This window comes from Macaca nemestrina, chromosome 10 (genome assembly GCF_043159975.1).
Source record: "Macaca nemestrina isolate mMacNem1 chromosome 10, mMacNem.hap1, whole genome shotgun sequence".
NCBI classification, from domain to species: domain Eukaryota; kingdom Metazoa; phylum Chordata; class Mammalia; order Primates; family Cercopithecidae; genus Macaca; species Macaca nemestrina.
In genome coordinates, this window is record NC_092134.1 from 81016061 (window position 1) to 81030962 (window position 14902).

At 49.5% G+C, this 14902-nt stretch overlaps 1 protein-coding gene across 2 annotated transcripts; it reads left to right on the forward strand.

Moving 5' to 3' along the window:
- The first annotated feature begins 488 nt into the window (after positions 1 to 488).
- LOC105474314 (keratin 75) lies at positions 489 to 13754 on the forward strand. Of its 2 annotated transcripts, XM_071071684.1 has the most exons (10): positions 489 to 1350; positions 2740 to 2879; positions 3432 to 3646; positions 4622 to 4682; positions 5046 to 5141; positions 5975 to 6139; positions 7924 to 8049; positions 8191 to 8411; positions 9828 to 9862; positions 11916 to 13754. In XM_071071684.1, exons 1-10 carry the CDS (start codon positions 1287 to 1289, stop codon positions 12152 to 12154), a joined length of 1362 nt encoding a protein of 453 aa, XP_070927785.1. In that variant the 5' UTR covers positions 489 to 1286; the 3' UTR covers positions 12155 to 13754. The 2 variants fall into 2 exon arrangements, with proteins under 2 accessions (XP_070927785.1, XP_011727189.2); XM_011728887.2 differs by lacking the exon at positions 489 to 1350 and having other exon boundaries at positions 2367 to 2879.
- Positions 13755 to 14902: the final 1148 nt, after the last annotated feature.

Below are 14902 nucleotides of genomic sequence, written 5' to 3' on the forward strand. Positions count from 1 at the left end.
CACATGGGAAGCATGGTGAGAGAAGGCTGGGGACCTCCCTTCCCGTGGACATGCTGGCCCAGCCACTCCCCACACCCGGACCCTCCAAGGCCTTTGTTTTGTGGAAAGCTCTGCAAGCATTTGCTCAGCACAGCTCAGGAAACAAGTGTCCTTTCTTCTGGGGGCCAGATTATCATGCAATGAAGAGTACAGAAAACAAACACAATTATTCTTTCCACTTGAGAACCATGCACCACCCTGGCTGGGGTTGGCAACGGAACCAGGTGAGGGAACTCCTCTGCTCTTCCTGGCCTGTATCAACACAAGCTATGATTCATATCTTTCCTGTGCAAACTGAGACTCCCAAATAATCTCTAGATGGGGGAGAGGCCTCCCCCTGGCCTCAGTCCCAAGGAGGAAACAGCTTAGAGAACAAAGAACTGCCGCTCCGAGTGCCAAGCTGCCATTCCAGGCAGGTGAGAACGTCTGCCAAATGGTCGGTTACCAGTGTGCCCCTAAAAGGACACCTGTGTGGAAAGACCATGGAATCTGGCTCTACTTCTTGTGGGTCTGTCTGGCTAGTTAGCCATTCTGGGCTCAATGCCCTCATCCATGAAATGGAGACTGAATGCTGATTAATTCCTCTCTTACTCTCCCAGCTTTCAAAACCACAGCAAGAAGAAAGCAGGCAGCAAGATAAAAGAAGATTCAGGCCAGGTGCGGTGGCTCACGCCTGTAATCTCAGTACTTTGGGAGACCAAGGAGGATGGATGACTTGAGTTCAGGAGTTCAAGACCAGCCTGAGCAAAATAGTAAAAAAAAAAAAAAAAAAAAAAAAGATGGGCGTGGTGGAGCATGCCTGTAGTCCCAGCTACTCAGGAAGCTGAGGTGGGAAGATCACCTGAGCCCAGGAGGTGGAGGTTGCAGTGAGCCGAGATGGAGCCACTGCACTCCAGCCTGGGTGACAGAGTGAGACCCTGTCTCAAGGAAGAAAAAAAAAAAAGGAAGAAGATTCAGCAATGTTTGGTCTGACTCTTGCCATGGTAGAGACGGGACAATGAGTTGCAGAACAGAAGGATGAGGTACCTTGAAGTGTTCTTTGCGGTTTGTAGACTAATGGAGAATGTAGGGGACAATCTACAAGGTTAACAGGAGAAACAGGGAAATAACAAATCCTCTGCTAGGTGCAGCTGTTGGAGCTCTTTTGATGAAGGACTGGAGAGCTAAGAATTCTTGGTCCTCAGGAGGAGGAGGGACCTGCCTGGAAGACTTCTGGGATAGGCAGCCTCAAATGCAGCCTGGAGGTGATGCTTCATGGTACACCATCTTGTACAGTTTTATCTTCCCAACAGGACCATGAACTTGTTGAAGGTAAATAATGTTCATTGTGTTTCTTTTGAATTCCCATAGGACTAGTCACAGGATGGACACATGTTTGGCACTTCCTTAATATTACTTCATTGTATCAGAAGCAGGGAAGCCTCAAGAGACATTTACTCAGCACTTACATGTATCAGGCCTTGCAAAAGTTTTCACATGTGAATATTCATCACAAACCCCATTTTACAGACATGCAAGTTGAGGCACAGAAAAGTTTCATGGCTTGCTCAAGGTCCCACAACTATGAGCAGGTCTGAGATTCAAACCCAAGTCTTCCGCCCCTCACAACCTCTGTCCCCAGGAGACAGAGCGCTGGCTGGCCTTGAGAGTCACATTATATTGCAGTGGGCAGGGCACAGGCACACACACGCTCCAGAAAACCACGTGTGTGACCTACACAATAGATATGGAAAATTAAGAGCAGAATAAAGGGGCCATCAAAGAGGGGTGGATTACTAAGGAAGATGATTACAGAGCAGGACCTTCAAGGTCTGGAAAGATAGCTTGATGGGGCTTGGGGAACCAGGCAGTAGCTGCTGAGAAAATGCTTAGGGAATAGGAAGCACCCCAAGGAAACAGTGAAGCACAGTGGCTTGTATTAACACAAGATGTTTGGACAGGAAGGAGTTGGTCCCAGGCCTAAGAAAGCGGTTTAGAAATGAGGCAGTGTTTGCTGAGTCCTTTACAAGATGCATCATTAGCACATGACGGAAAGCAATTAACTTGCTTCTTACTCATCTGCTGATCAAGTTGCAACTGGAAAGGAGTTTGCACGTTGTGGGGAGGGGGTGCCAGGGAACCAGCGAGTGGCCCTTACACCATTTCCCGAGGGATGTCGAGTGTGAGCTCAGGGTTGGCGGATGCCCAGGGGATGCCATCAGAAGGCCCTCTCCATTAGCAGTGCCCCGCCCCCGCAGGATGCTCATAAAAGTCATGGGCTCAGGGCTCCCCAGCCACCTGTCTTCTCCACTGCCTGCACCAGCTCACCTCAGGTGCCTTCTCACCAGACTTCCTCACCCACCATGTCTCGGCAGTCCTCCATCACCTTCCAGTCTGGCAGCCGCAGGGGCTTCAGCACCACCTCGGCCACCACCCCAGCAACTGGCCGCTCCCGCTTCAGCTCTGTCTCTGTGGCCCGCTCTGCAGCGGGGAATGGGGGCCTGGGAAGGATCAGCAGTGCTGGGGCCAGCTTTGGAAGCTGCAGCCTCTACAACCTGGGGGGTGCCAAGCGGGTCTCCATCAGTGGGTGTGGCAGCAGTTTCCGAAGTGGCTTTGGTGGCAGGGCCAGCAGTGGGTTTGGAGTCAACAGTGGATTTGGCTATGGGGGTGGAGTTGGAGGAGGCTTCAGTGGCCCCAGCTTCCCTGTGTGTCCCCCTGGAGGCATCCAAGAGGTCACCGTCAACCAGAGTCTCCTGACTCCTCTCAACCTGCAAATCGACCCCACCATCCAGCGGGTACGGGCCGAGGAGCGCGAGCAGATCAAGACCCTCAACAACAAGTTCGCCTCCTTCATCGACAAGGTGAGCAGGGGCTTCATCCACCCCCTTGGGGTTGGGATCGAATAAACTCTTGGAAGGGCCATCCCACGGTGGGAGAGCAATAATGAAACGACTCCACTGTGGGAATGAGCACTGTTCAGCAAGGCCTCCCAGGGGCTGAGACCCTTCCAAGTCAGGCCAGCTTGCCCCACAGGACTTGGCAAAAATTTCCTCTCTTTCACAACCACGCGGGCTGGTTCAGTCAACACCAAGGGAAGAGTTTAGTTGATTCTCTACAGGAGAGTTGCTGCTCAGCAAACGACCCTAACCCAGAGTAGGTGGTATTGAGAAATTTAACCCAAAAGCAGCCAACAGAAGCCTCTAGGCCCCACCACCCAAATCCTATGCAAGCCCTAGGGAACTTTCTGGTAGCTCCATGGACTGCCTCCTTCTGGGTTGGAGTTGTCAGTTACATTATTGTCAATGGGTGCCACGTGAAAAAAATATATCTTTTTCTTCTCTCCCTTATGAATAGGAGTGTCTGACTCTGCCTCTCCAACTTCTCAAGGTTTCATTCTCTCTTCTTCCCTCCAGGTGAGGTTCTTGGAGCAGCAAAACAAGGTCCTAGAGACCAAGTGGGCCCTCCTGCAGGAGCAGGGCTCCAGGACCGTGAGGCAGAATCTAGAGCCCCTCTTTGATTCCTATATCAGTGAGCTCCGACGGCAGCTGGAAAGCATCACCACCGAGAGGGGCAGGCTTGAAGCTGAGCTGAGGAACATGCAGGATGTTGTGGAAGATTTCAAAGTCAGGTAAGTGGAACACTAGCTTCTGGCCACACACAGCCATCCTAAGGCTCCTTTGTATGAGGATCAGAGAGGTGCAAAGGAGCAAATGCTGGTATCAGCTGGGAGCTTTGGAACTGTAGCTGTTATCCCTCAAGGTGGAGACAGCACTGTGTGGGGTAACACAAGGACCTTCATCTCGTGCATCTCTATTGATGAAGATCCTATTCCTTTTGTCCACATGACTACAAAGGGGTATCAGCATCATCCGACAAAACATTGCTACTCACTCTAGAAATCATAATGTAATTTCACAGTCAGTATATTGTTTAATTCCATTGGACATGGGCTCAATTACTGGGATGGTTTGCATTTCCAGGATGGCATTCACTGTGGAGTGAAGAGAGGTAGCAAGGAAGAGTTTAAAGGAGGCAATCTGACCTTCCTTGTGGGGGGCAACTTTTGACTGCACATCATCCAGGCTGCAGTAGGTGAGGTATCCAGTGGAAAGGGATTTGGCCCAGGCTAACCCGTTAGCCGGCTTGCCCTTATTTCTGAGCTTGAGCTACCCCTAGTTACAAAAAGCATACTTCTCGGGGGCCACCCTGAGGTTCAGTGAAAATATATCAAAATGTACCTGAAAGAGCCTGCTGAACAGATAAAGTTTACTCCACGATTTCAGCAGACACTTGAGGTGGAAAACCATTTTAAAGATTGGCATTGCATATCTATCAAAAGATGGAATTGCCTAAGTACATTTTTCTATTCCTTTAAGTTCCATGCTCACCTTCTACTCTTAGAAAAGTTTATTAAAAACTAGCAGAAGAAATTATACCCCTTTTATGGAGGGAGAAATAGAGGTTAGGTGAATCACCCAAAGTCACGCCCAGGTCAGCGGAAGAGCTGGAAATGATTCGAGGGCTCTTAACTCTTGCTACACCAGCCCAGGAAGAGTTCAATGCAAACTTACTCAACAGCACACCCCCTCCTCTGTCCTTATAGGTATGAAGATGAAATTAACAAGCGCACAGCTGCTGAGAATGAATTTGTAGCCCTGAAAAAGGTGAGTGGGGATGTCTCTCAAAGGAAAAGGTTTAAAACAGAATCTGGAGTGTCGGGTAACCTGACCTCTGACCCTTGGGCCACCAAAAAAATGTCATATCAACCATGAGAATATCTGCAGGGTTCAAACCTCCTAACATGTTCCCTCTACGTTGATGGCCCCATTAGCCCTACTTGGGTTTCTGTGAGCTCAGGGATTCAAGTCCCAGTTCTTAGTAATCACCCATCCCCAACCCCAAATCCCCCAGACACAGAGTTTTCTAAAATCCAAACTAGATGGGCTAGGGAGAAATCTGCTCAGCTTCTTTTGGGCTAAGTGCTTGGGGCTGCAGACTCAAAGAAGCATCCTGTGCTGTCGTTCCAGGACATAGATGCTGCCTACATGAACAAGGTGGAGCTGGAGGCCAAGGTCAAATCTCTGCCTGAGGAGATCAACTTCCTCCACTCAGTCTTTGATGCAGTAAGAGTCTGCAAGTATTTCTGTCCCTCCTAGGTCTGGGGCCTGGAAAGAAAAGGATGATGCATTGTGTCATTCATTTACTCAGTGCCTCTGCCCAACATCTTGCCTGGATACTTCAAGCTGGGGCTTGGGGGTAAGGGGACCAGGGAGAACTGCTTGGAGCCTTATCATACTAAACTACCCCAGCTCTGATGCTTCTCCCCCAAACTCCCTCATCCCATGAAAGGACAACATCTAGCAAGGAGAGAGTACTGATTCCCAAATTCAAGGTCACTGGGTAACTTTCCCAAGGAATCAAGACATACCTGTTCCCTTCCCCTTCCCTGAAAAGTATTTAAAAAGAAAAAAAAGCAAGCTACCCCTCAGCTCATTGGTCATTCCTGCCCTTTGAAGATGCCTCCTTCTGAGCGCTAACCCTCCGAAGGCAGAGACCTGGGTCTGTGAAAAGAGAGAGAGAGGTGGAAAGTGATGGAGTCACACTGCGCAGGGGGAAGCAGGGTCCCAGATGTCCCCTGATGCTCTTGAAGAAGGCTTTTATGCTGGCAGACTGAACCGACATATGTCACATTCAAATCTGTGCAATTCTAATTCAGAAGATGCTTATCCATCCTTACGCCCAGGGAAAGCACACAGATGGGAGCCTTGAGAAGCAAGGCTGGGAAAGACTTTCAGCACACTGATCTTTGGGGATGAATGGGAATACCTAGGGAACAGCTGGGAGAATCTTCCAGGAATACCAAGGAAAGGATTCCTGACCTAGATGGGTAGTCAACCATGAAGATTTAAGATCCTTCTTCTTATGCCTTGGTGATGCTGAGTTTACTGCCCTGCAGGAGCTGTCCCAGTTGCAGACCCAGGTCAGTGACACGTCAGTGGTGCTGTCCATGGACAACAGCCGCAACCTGGACCTGGACAGTATCATCGCCGAGGTCAAAGCGCAATACGAGGACATTGCCAACCGCAGCCGGGCCGAGGCTGAGTCCTGGTACCAGACCAAGGTGAGCATGGACACCTGCATGATAGGCTCCAGGGTTAGTGTTCTCTGAGGCTCCACATTATCACTTAACCTCAGGAAATGTGTGAGCACATTCGTTTATTTCAACTTAGCAGGCATGTCTTTGATGCTATGAAAACTTAGCTTAAAATGCATGTGGAAGCCCAACCAGGCACACTAATATGTGGTCAACCCAATGCTGGGAGCTCGGGACATCCACCGGCCCCATATTCCTCAAGATCTGGGTGGCAGCAGAGTGAGACACCAGGACAACTGAGACACAGTCATGAAGCAGTTTCTAAAAGGCTTATTTATTCTCTATATATTTTCTGAGCTCCTGCTGTATGCCAATCAAGGTTACAGGGTTGCAAATGAATAAACTGCAAACAGAGAACCCAAGCTCTGGAAGGCCATGAAGTGAATAGACAATCATGGAAGGGAAAAGATAGCATGAATAAAAAGCTTCCAGGAAGACGTGGGAGCTTTGTCCAGTTGGGAAGCCATGAGGGACAAAAGATTGCCGAGGAGTAGGGAGAGATTTAAGGCTGAACAAGGAGCTGGCAGGCAGAAACAAGCAAGGGAGTTTACGTCAGGAAGAGGAAGGCTGGGATAAACACAAACAGCTACTTCCCAGAGCTCAGACAGCCACAAAGATGTTTGGCTTTGGAAGGGTACAGGTGACCCACGATTCCAGCTCCCTGCCAAATCCAGACCCCTCTTGGGGCAGCTGCTCACTTACAAGCTGGTTCCTACTCTTTGCCTGCTCCATGCACTGCCTCAGTCCCGTCTGGTCAGAAGTGTGGTGGAAAGGAAGGTGGGTAGCAGGGGCCAGGGGTCCACAGCGCAGAGGCAGCGCCTTGACGGTGAGAGGAAACATGATGCACTTAACCCCAAGATGAAGTGGTTGAAATCGATAGCAAACAATTCCTCATGTTGTTGGGTTGTTGCTCCATTTAATCGTGTATAGAAACAGGAAGCTGAGCTCGTCAGCACTTTCAAGAACCTCACAGATCTTGACTCGGGCAGGGGATCTCCTTGTGTTGGGGAAGGGTGTACATTTCACTTCAGTCTGCTGGAGGAGACAGGGTGTAATTATCGCTCTTAAATTCATGTGTCCTGTGTCCTGGATATGCACCATTAGATTGAGAACTACCTGAGATTGGAAATACTTTTACAAAGACTTCAAAATTGTGCCTTCCACAGCCTCTGTACCATCCCACACAATTCCCCCATATCTCCTCCCTGTTTCCCCAGCACTGGTGTTTGGTGGGCTACCAAAATTCATGGGCACAGTTGGTCTGGATGCATGCTTTGTGACCAGAAACTCCCCAGGGATAGTGACCAAATCACCATCTCACTCCTAGAACTCACCATGTTCCTTTCCTGACCCAGGGCCTTCATGCAGGCTGTTTCCTTTGTCTGGAATGTTCTCCCCCACAGCTGGTCACTTAGGTCCCTCCTTCTCATCCTTCAGACCACAGCTCAGGCATCTCCATCTCTGGAGAGACTTCCCTGACCACCACTCCCCACTTCCAACTCTAGGTCAGATTCCTTCACTACACTGTTCATTTCCTAAGGGCACTTATCTCAGTGTGGAACTATACATTTGATCATATGCTGATTCAATTAATGTCTATGTCCCCCAATAAACTGTAAGCTTCAGGGGGAAGGAGTGAATGACCAGGAATAAATGAGGCTGCTTGTGGCACCCAGGGTGAGTCTGTGTGCACAGCGAGTGCCCGGGCCAGGCATTTGACTCAGTGACTGAGTTTGCTCTGGTTCTCTCAGTATGAGGAGCTGCAGGTCACAGCAGGCAGACATGGGGATGACCTTCGAAACACCAAACAAGAGATCTCTGAAATGAACCGCATGATCCAGAGGCTGAGAGCTGAGATCGACAGCGTCAAGAAGCAGGTAAAGTTTTGGCAGGGCCAAGAGCTCCTCAAATGCTCATTTCTTCTGGGCCATTCTGCCATCTTTAAGAACTCCTCCCCAAGAAGCACCACACCTCCATGGGCTGTCAGCAGGATTCATGGTTTCCTCCTGTCCTTACAGTGCTCCAGCTTGCAAACAGCCATTGCTGATGCAGAACAGCGTGGAGAACTGGCTCTCAAGGATGCACGGGCCAAGTTGGTGGACCTTGAGGAGGCTCTGCAGAAGGCCAAGCAGGATATGGCTCGGCTCCTGCGTGAGTACCAGGAGCTGATGAACATCAAGCTGGCCCTGGACGTGGAGATCGCCACCTACCGCAAGCTGCTGGAGGGCGAGGAGTGCAGGTGAGATAGATGCACCAACTTCATCCTCAAAGCAAGTTGAGTTCCCCCCAGCTTCCTGGGCATTCCTAGGGGCTCAGGCTGTTGCAGCCCCTTCTTCTCCTGGAAGAAAATGCAGCTCAGAATTGGGCTATGGCAAAAAAAAAAAAAAAGTAATTTTAATTTCCTTCCAGGCTAGTAAATCATTTGAGGTGCAACTACAATTAGTACCCCCATGGAAACCTAAAACCTGATCAGGTCTAAGTAAATGAATTCTACCAAAGGAGACATCTGGTTACATGGCAGCTCTCAAAATGTGGTCTAAAAGGCCATAGGCTGAAAACAAACAGTCCTAGGATTTGGGCTTACAGATCTACCACTAAGTAGCTACATAACCTTGGGAAAGTCAGTCTCCCTTCTCTGGCCCTCAATTTCTTCAATGATAAAATGAAAAGGTCAGATTACATGATCTGCAAAGCTTCATGGGAGTTTTGTGCTCTACCAGTTAGAAGCTGTGTAGCCAAGAGCAGATTACTTAACCTCTCCATGTCTCAGTGTTCTCACCCAATAAAATGTGAATAACAATAGTTCTAAATTCTCACATTATTAAAAGGGTTAAAACAGGGGAATACACACAAAGCTCTTAGAACAATGCATGGTACACAGCGTGTTCAATAAATGTTAGCTATCATTCAGCTTCGTGGCCAAAGACATAGGTTTTGGTGTCAGATGAATCTGGCTTCAAATCCAGCTTTGTGACTATGGGCAAGTTAGTTAACTTGTCTGAGCTTCCATTTCTCCCTCTACAAAAGTGAGTGAATAATACCTACCTCATGGGGTTGTTGAGAGAACTGAGTGGTGTGATATAGGTAACAGATACTCAACAACTGTTAGCTCTTGTTAAGATTCTCAGTATGTGCTTATGAATGAATGCCAGTTCTGTCCTGAAGATGCTAAAGCAAAGTTACTTGGTTACTAAGATAATAATAAACTGATATTACTATTGTTATTTTTATGACTCAGACTCCTCTCCACACTTATGTATAATAAGCTCTGCGCTGGCTCAGTGCTTGACAATGGACCCTTGTTGAGAGACAAATCTTATTATAGGACAGGCCCTTCCTATCCAGTTGATGCCATTGTATGATTACTTTTAATTTCCTTAAGGCATCTAACTAGTTTAAACCAAAAAATGTATTTCTGAGATTATAGATTTTTGCTCCTATGAACCTCAAACTCCATCTTATTTTATTCATTAGAGTATTAATATTATCTTTAATATTACTAGTTCTCAAATAATTTCAACCTGTATTACTTCTGCAATAAAAATAATAAAGTATGTTTAAATGCTTTGAAAACAATTACAAAAGTGTCATTGCAAGGGCCCATAAGCTGCTGGCCACATTGGTAACCTTTCTTCTCCCCGCTCTTCCCAATCAGGTTGAGTGGAGAGGGAGTTTCTCCAGTTAACATTTGTGAGTATGACATCCTTCTTGTGCCATTTGGAGTGTGTGTGGTAGAGGGGATGGGGATGTGGTGGGCCTGCAGGAGGGTGAAGATATGAGGGGTTAGAAGGGACCTCACAGACAGAGTTCATTTGGAGAAGGTTGGAGGTTTTGAGTCCCTTACAAAGCAAGCCATATTAGGAGAGTCTTTGATGTCACAGTTCTTTCCTCTTTGAGAGTGAGGGTGTCACAGAAGGGGTGATGGGAGATTTGTTGTCATTGTTCTGAGTGGGTTTAAAAGATCCTGGCCACATCTCCTCCCTGCCAGAATTCCCTGCATTTTTGTTGGGGCTGCAAGCCCAGCACAGAAGTGAGCATTTGATGTAGACAGGATTTATGACAATTCCTGGTCTGGCTTGGACCTTTAAAGGGAGCCTTTATGCTGCAGACAAGAGCATTGCCAACTAGGCAGCTTGTCTCCCAAACCATTTTTGAAGAAGCTCCACTGCTTGGCTCAGTTCTGCAGAGTATATCTGCAGAAAGATGCCAAGGGTTTTCAAAGCAGTGAGGGCAGCATAAAATATGACAGTTAGGTACAGTAGCTCTAAAACAGGAGAGTTATTAACAAGATGGCATGGCCCTGTGCTGGTGAGAGAAGTGGTCACTCACAGAGCTCAGTGCTGGCATCACAAGGGCAACAGAAATGACTCTTACAACTCACCCTCTACAAATCATTTTGGGTTTGGTTTTCTTGATGGGCATTCATAGGGCAATTGATTATATTAGCCAATGATTCTAGAAGGCAAAGTCGTCTGAACCACCCAGGTGTCCTTCTTCCCTGATGTCCTTGTCTGGTGGTGCCGGAGACCCTCTAAGCTAATTTTGGGGACAGACCTTCAAGCATAACCTTGAAGCTCCTTTTCTCTTGAAAACACCTCATTGTCTGTATTAGTTTTCCAGGTCTGCTGCAGCAAAGTACCACCAGTCAGGTAGCTTAAAGCAACAGAAATGTTTTGTCTCACAGTTCCGGAGGCTGAAATTAGGGGTTAGCAGGGCCCTGCTCCCTCTGAAACTTGGAGCCCAGGCCAACCTCCTGCTCTGTATGTCAGGCAGGGTGGCGCTATCCCCCCTCCAAACCAGATGGAGTCCTGGAACATGGTGGCCCAGCCCCCCTCCAGCCTCCTCCTAGCTCTGGCAGTGGCCATCCATCCTCAGTGTTCCTTGGCTTGTGGCTGCATCCCTCCACTCTGTCTCTGTGATTGTATGACCGTGTGCCTGTGTGTCTGTGGCTTCAGATGAATGTCTTCCTTCTTTCTGTATGGACACCAGTCATGTTAGATCAGAGCCCACCCTACAGACTTTATCTTAACTTGGTTGTACCTGCAACAATCCCATTTCCAAATAAGACTGCATTCACGGATGCTGGTGTTAACACTTCACCATAGGTTTTTGAAAGACACGGTTCATTCTGTAACGGAGTCTATTTTTTTTATTTGATTTTCCTTCTGCAGAACCCTAAGTAGGGTATTAGAATGTGTAAGGGGATGAGTTATAAATTAGGAGAAGAATAGGTTGGGAGGAGAACTGGGGCACAGTTGACTGGCCAACAGGTTAATCTGTCACTTGATCCATCAAGAATATTCCAGCCTCCACTCTGATTCTGAGTGTGGGGCTGGGGGACCCTGAGGGAAGAGGAGTGTGCCCCTCCCCCGATGAGCATCTAGAAGGAAGAGAAACTCTGGAGTCAGGCCCGGAGAGGGAGACAGGCCCAGATGGCACAGCAGGAAGATCAAAGGGAAAGCAGGTGGACTGGAGCTGCTTCCAGGAGGAGAGGGCTCCAGTAGGTTCTAGAAGGGGAGGAGGAAGCCATTCCTGCCTGAGAGGCTGCCTGGAGCTGCAGCTCAGGAACACAGGCCAAGGCATATGGCAGTGATCTCACTAAGCAGGGGATATTGGAAGGAGGCAAACTGCTGGCTGATGAGACCACCCCTCCCCACCAAAGGACTCCAGGGCACAGGCCCTGACACTCCCACTGTCTTCTCTCCTGCACTTGATCTGACCACACCTCCTTTCTTCCCGGCAGCTGTGGTCACCTCTACTCTTTCCAGTGGCTATGGAAGCGGCAGCGGCATTGGAGGTGGAAGCCTGGGCCTCGGTGGGGGCAGCGGCTACTCCTTCACCACCAGTGGCGGGCATAGCCTGGGTGCAGGCCTGGGAGGTTCTGGTTTCAGTGCCACCAGCAACCGGGGCCTAGGGGGCAGTGGTTCTAGTGTCAAGTTTGTCTCTACCACATCCTCCAGCCGGAAGAGCTACAAGCACTAAGAGAGCCGCATGGCTCCCTCTCCCCTGCCTTGAGGCCTGTTTGCAGTCACACCTGGACACCTGGGTCCTCCTCCTTCCTCTCTCCTTGTAAGGTGCACCTGTGCTGCTGGGAGCCTGGAGTACTGGCTACACCCCATTCCCAGGCCTAAGCTAGCTTCTCCCTCCTGACAGTGCCCAGACTGCCGGCAGCACCTGTCTGCTACACATGTAAAACCAAAACCTGCTCTCTCCCGAGGCTCTCATTCAGCCTATCTTGTGAGGCCCAGGCAGCTTGAAAGTCCTCCTCCAGCTCCACCTCCCTCCCTCCCTCCAGATGCAGAGGTTGGGGAGTCTGTCTCAACGCTAGGTTGTCACCCACCTGTCTCATCGTGTTTATAAGCAGCCTGTTGGGAGTGAGCACTCCTTCTGTTCCCTCCCTGGAATGTGTCTATTAAATGCATGTGTCACCTGTTTGTTGTCTGGTCCTCTGTTTGGAATGGTGACGGACCCAAAGTAATTCTCCTCCTCCCCCAGGCCTGCTCCCAGAACAGGCCTCACACAAGCAGTGCTCAGAGGCATCAGCCCTGGCCCCTTCCCTCTGAGCTAAGAAGGCTGGCTGGCAGGAAGGGAGGGCGGGCTGCAGAGGAGCAGGGAGTGCAGGGCTGGCCAGACTTCCTTTTCCCTCTCTTTGGCATGCATTGTTTGGGGAGCTGGAGCTACTGGGAGAAGCCCAGACTGGCCTCCCTGCTCTGTTGGTGCCGTCCCTGTTCCAAACCAGTGTTCCAGAATGCCGACGCCAGGTGGGCGGCCCAGCAGAGGGGCTGATTGTTCCCTGACAGCTTCAAACTTTCAGACCCAGCAGAGAAATAACAGGCCACGAAGAAGAGTTAAAAGGCAGCCCTGGGAGCAACGCTTTCACCAAGGAGAGGAGCCATTTAGCTCATAATTGCAGGCAGCAGTGAGACATCCAGGAAGCTCCCACATTCCTGAGTTTACAGTCTCCTGGACCCCTCCCATCAGGCCTGAGCTGGGGCATAGCCCAGTGGGCTCACCCAGAGTGGGGCAGTCGATGTGGGCTTGGAGGGAGTGGGTTCATTGCTCGGGACTAAGCTCAGGACTGATGTAAGCTACTTGGGAGCCAGGGTTCTAAAACACCTTTGTCCAGGGTGAAGGAGCAGGAAGTGAAGTGGGGGGAGAGGGAGGCCTTGAATCAGGAGGGAAGATGAGTGTAAAACCAGGGGCTAAAATTTGGAATGGATGGGAGGGGGAGGATGGCAGGAAGGAGGGAAATGACACTGAGAACAATTGTGAAATCCCCAGTGTTGGGGTAAGGGCAAGTTCAGACTGACAGAGGAGAGAAGTGGAGGGACAGGAATTCGGAGTGACATCTTGAGGCTTTCTCCACTGGCCAAAATGCCTCTCCTCTCTGGCCTGATTTTCCCATCTGTGTGGGGTGCAATGATTCAGGGCATGGGACCGGGAGTCAGGGTTCTGACAATGGCCGCAGTGCTCACTAGCTACGTGACCTCAGCCAAGGTGCCTAACTACACTGTGCCTCAATCACCTCCTTTGTCAAACAAGAATCATAACAATGACCCCTGTAGTGCTATTTCAGATTAAAGAAGATACATGGAAACCAGCTACCCATAGTGGCTGCTCAAAAAATATTCAAAATCGTCGTTATTTTTATCATCCACCCTCACAAAGTTATTATGAGAATCAAATGAAATCATGCTTGCGGCTGACCTGCCATGTGGTGCGGCACAGACTGAATCTCCAATAAATGAATTTTTAGAAATCATAAGTGAATAGAATGGGAGGGAGCATAATTTAGTGGCTTTGGGTTCAGAGCCCAAGACCTGGGAATAGAGAAGGGAGTTCAGATGAGAGGCTACAGGAGTGTCCGCAATGTGTGGCTGAGAGCATGGGTGGGTAGGGGGCCCAAAAACCCTCAGGCTTGCCCCACGTCTGCTCCAGACCCCAATCCCCATACCTTGTCCTGGGAACTTTGTTTAAGGGGGAAAATTGTGTGTATTTCCCAAGTCTGTCTCCCACATTGAGGTGAGATGAGGGTTATTCAAGAAACCCAAATTGGCTGCACAAGACCACAAAGGACTCAAGAGAGCAGAGAGAGGAAGGGACGTGGGGGCTGGCCCAAGGCCACATGGCTCATGATGGACATGGCTGGGGACATACACGGGTCCTCGCAGTTCAACTCCAGTGTGACCCATTGCAGCATTCCCAGAGTATATGGGCAATTGAGTCCAGATTCTAGGTCTAGAGAGATCATGTCAGAAAGAAAATGGACATGTTAAACTTTCTGCCAAGGACCTCCTGCCCGTTTAATGGAATTCAAAACTTTACCCGGTAACATGATGGTGGAGTGTTCTTTTCTTGAATTACCACACATGCACCTGGTTGGTGCCAGACCCTCTGACTCTTCCTGCTTCTTCCCTCTCCAAACCAAACCATTTGTCTCCCAAGCCCATTGCCCCAACATCTGCTTGGCTCTCTACGTTCCAGGCTCCTTCCAGGCTGAGGAAGAGGAGAAAGAGGCTGCCGCCTGGACTCTGAGGTCCAGGTTGTGCAGAACCTCCCTGGACTGTTAGGGATCCCATATCCCAGAGCCTTCTGGGAGGGTCCTGCATGGAAGCTCTCTCAGTCTCTTACCTCTGGCTGGGGCAGGTGTGGTTTCTGGAACAGGAGAACAAAGTCCTGGTGACTAAATGGAGCTTCCTGTAAGACCAAAACATCGTCAGGGCCAATTTT

Bases quoted from the DNA above. Each gene is read 5' to 3' on its own strand.
- LOC105474314 (XM_011728887.2), top strand. From the start codon at position 2,382: ATGTCTCGGCAGTCCTCCATCACCTTCCAGTCTGGCAGCCGCAGGGGC. The intron at 2,880-3,431 runs GTGAGCAGGGGC...TCTTCCCTCCAG, and splicing joins TCGCCTCCTTCATCGACAAG to GTGAGGTTCTTGGAGCAGCA. The intron at 8,412-9,827 runs GTGAGATAGATG...CTTCCCAATCAG, and splicing joins CTGGAGGGCGAGGAGTGCAG to GTTGAGTGGAGAGGGAGTTT.